This window comes from Trachymyrmex septentrionalis, unplaced genomic scaffold, assembly GCF_001594115.1.
Source record: "Trachymyrmex septentrionalis isolate Tsep2-gDNA-1 unplaced genomic scaffold, Tsep1.0 scaffold80, whole genome shotgun sequence".
NCBI classification, from domain to species: domain Eukaryota; kingdom Metazoa; phylum Arthropoda; class Insecta; order Hymenoptera; family Formicidae; genus Trachymyrmex; species Trachymyrmex septentrionalis.
The window spans coordinates 485,248-487,061 of NW_017305988.1; the positions used below are offsets into that span (position 1 = coordinate 485,248).

The 1,814-nt window shown below is 30.9% G+C and overlaps 1 protein-coding gene across 1 annotated transcript in view; it reads left to right on the top strand.

The window, feature by feature from the left end:
* The window catches only part of LOC108754609 (zinc finger protein 107-like), a 15,252-nt gene that overhangs the window by 8,963 nt on the left and 4,475 nt on the right, over positions 1-1,814 (top strand). The window contains exon 5 of the mRNA XM_018497044.1: positions 467-877. Coding sequence (XP_018352546.1) covers positions 467-877 — 411 coding nt within the window. The remainder of the gene's footprint in view (positions 1-466; positions 878-1,814) is intronic.

Here is a 1,814-nt window from a genome sequence, read left to right on the forward strand (position 1 = left end):
TATATATATATAATATGATATGTATGTTTATGCACTATCATTATTTTTTCAATCAATAAATATCTGCAAATTTTAAGAAAGTAACTTTCTTGCTAAACTTTTAAACCCTATTTTTTATTGTGTACGAAAAACATGTGTCACGAATCTTTTATTATCTTTCTCTATAACAAAAGAAACCGCAAAAAAAATCTTTATAATTAACAATAAATTAAAGTTTTAAAGAGAATTTTTCCTCCTTTTCTTCCTTCTCTCTCTCTCTTTCTCTCTCTCTCTCTCTCTCTTTTTCTTTTTCTTTAATTCCTCTGATGATTGTACGATTTTCCACACTTTATAATTATCAAAACCAAGATCGAAAGGTAATTTAAATTATGCATGCTGCTGGCTTTATACTGCTCGCGCTTGCCAGTCGTTCTGTACATCTTGTCACGTATTTTCGCTTTTTAACGAATTAACGGTGTCCTTACAGACGAGAATGAACAATGCACCGCGGAAAAGAGCAACGATGAGGAACCGGAAATCTGCGAGGTAGCTTTTCATGGTCAACTTAAGTATCTACTCTGTGACTCGCCGATCCTTAACAGCGTGGAAACAAATGTGGTCCAGAAAAATTCCAAGTCTTGCCAGCAATTCCGTTGCGATGGCTGTGGCAGAGCGTACACGAGAGTCGACAGCCTGAAACGTCATCAACAGAAATGCGACGAGCTTCTGGCGTCGTTTCAGGATCGGCAGGAAGCGTTAGAAAGGCTTCAGCAGCAGGAATATTATTGTAATCAATGTGGCAAATCGTACAAAAGGCTAGATACTCTGCGTCGGCATCAGCGCAATCAAGTGTGCGCTGACAAAGAGAGCAACAATTCTTCAAAAATAGATAAGCCAAGTTTATAAGAAGAAGTCAGATCGCGATATCGATCAATCTTAGAAATATATATATACATATTCAGTGTTAGTTATAATGAGATAAAATAATATAACTTTACGAACAAGACTCTGAACTGATCTATCGATAAAAATGTCAGCTAATTTATTAGTTTAAATGTGCTTTTAAAAGAGTTACACCGACATATAGTATTAATGACTAATTTTCTCGTAATCGAATTCTAACGGATTATTAATTGTGCAATATTAACATCTCGCTTCATTAAGAATATGAAACAATGAGAGAAGGAGAGAGAGAGAGAGAGAGAGAGAGAGAGAGAGAGAGAGAGTGTGTGGATGTGAGAGAAAGAAAGAAAACTCTTCGTATCGATGAAAAATTAATGCCTAAATTCTAAGCAAAATTGTAAGACTCATAACATATTCTCTTATAAGAATTTCCAAATGTTTATAACTTTATGCAATATATTTACTGATAGCTTCTTGCTAGTCGTAAGATTCATGAGAAATCGTTAAATATTTACGTACGACGAATGATCGTACATGTTACGGTATATACGCATAAAATTAAAACATCAATTTCTCTCTCATAAGTTCTTATAAGTTATAAATCTTACGAGGACAAATTACGAGCCTTACGATTCTGTTTAAAATTGATCCATTAGCTTCATATCCTGTACGAATTTTATTAAATATCTAATGACATTTATGAGGAAAAAACATGTGCAACAAGATCCAAAAAATTATTGCATATAAATATAGTAAATCTCTATTGTTCATGTGTAATTAAAAAATTTATGAGATATTTATATAAATTTATATATAAATATTATATAAAAATGTTTAAATATAAATACTTATATATTTATATATATATATGTTATAATTATATAATATAAATATATAATTATTATTTATATTATATTTATAAAAATATTTAT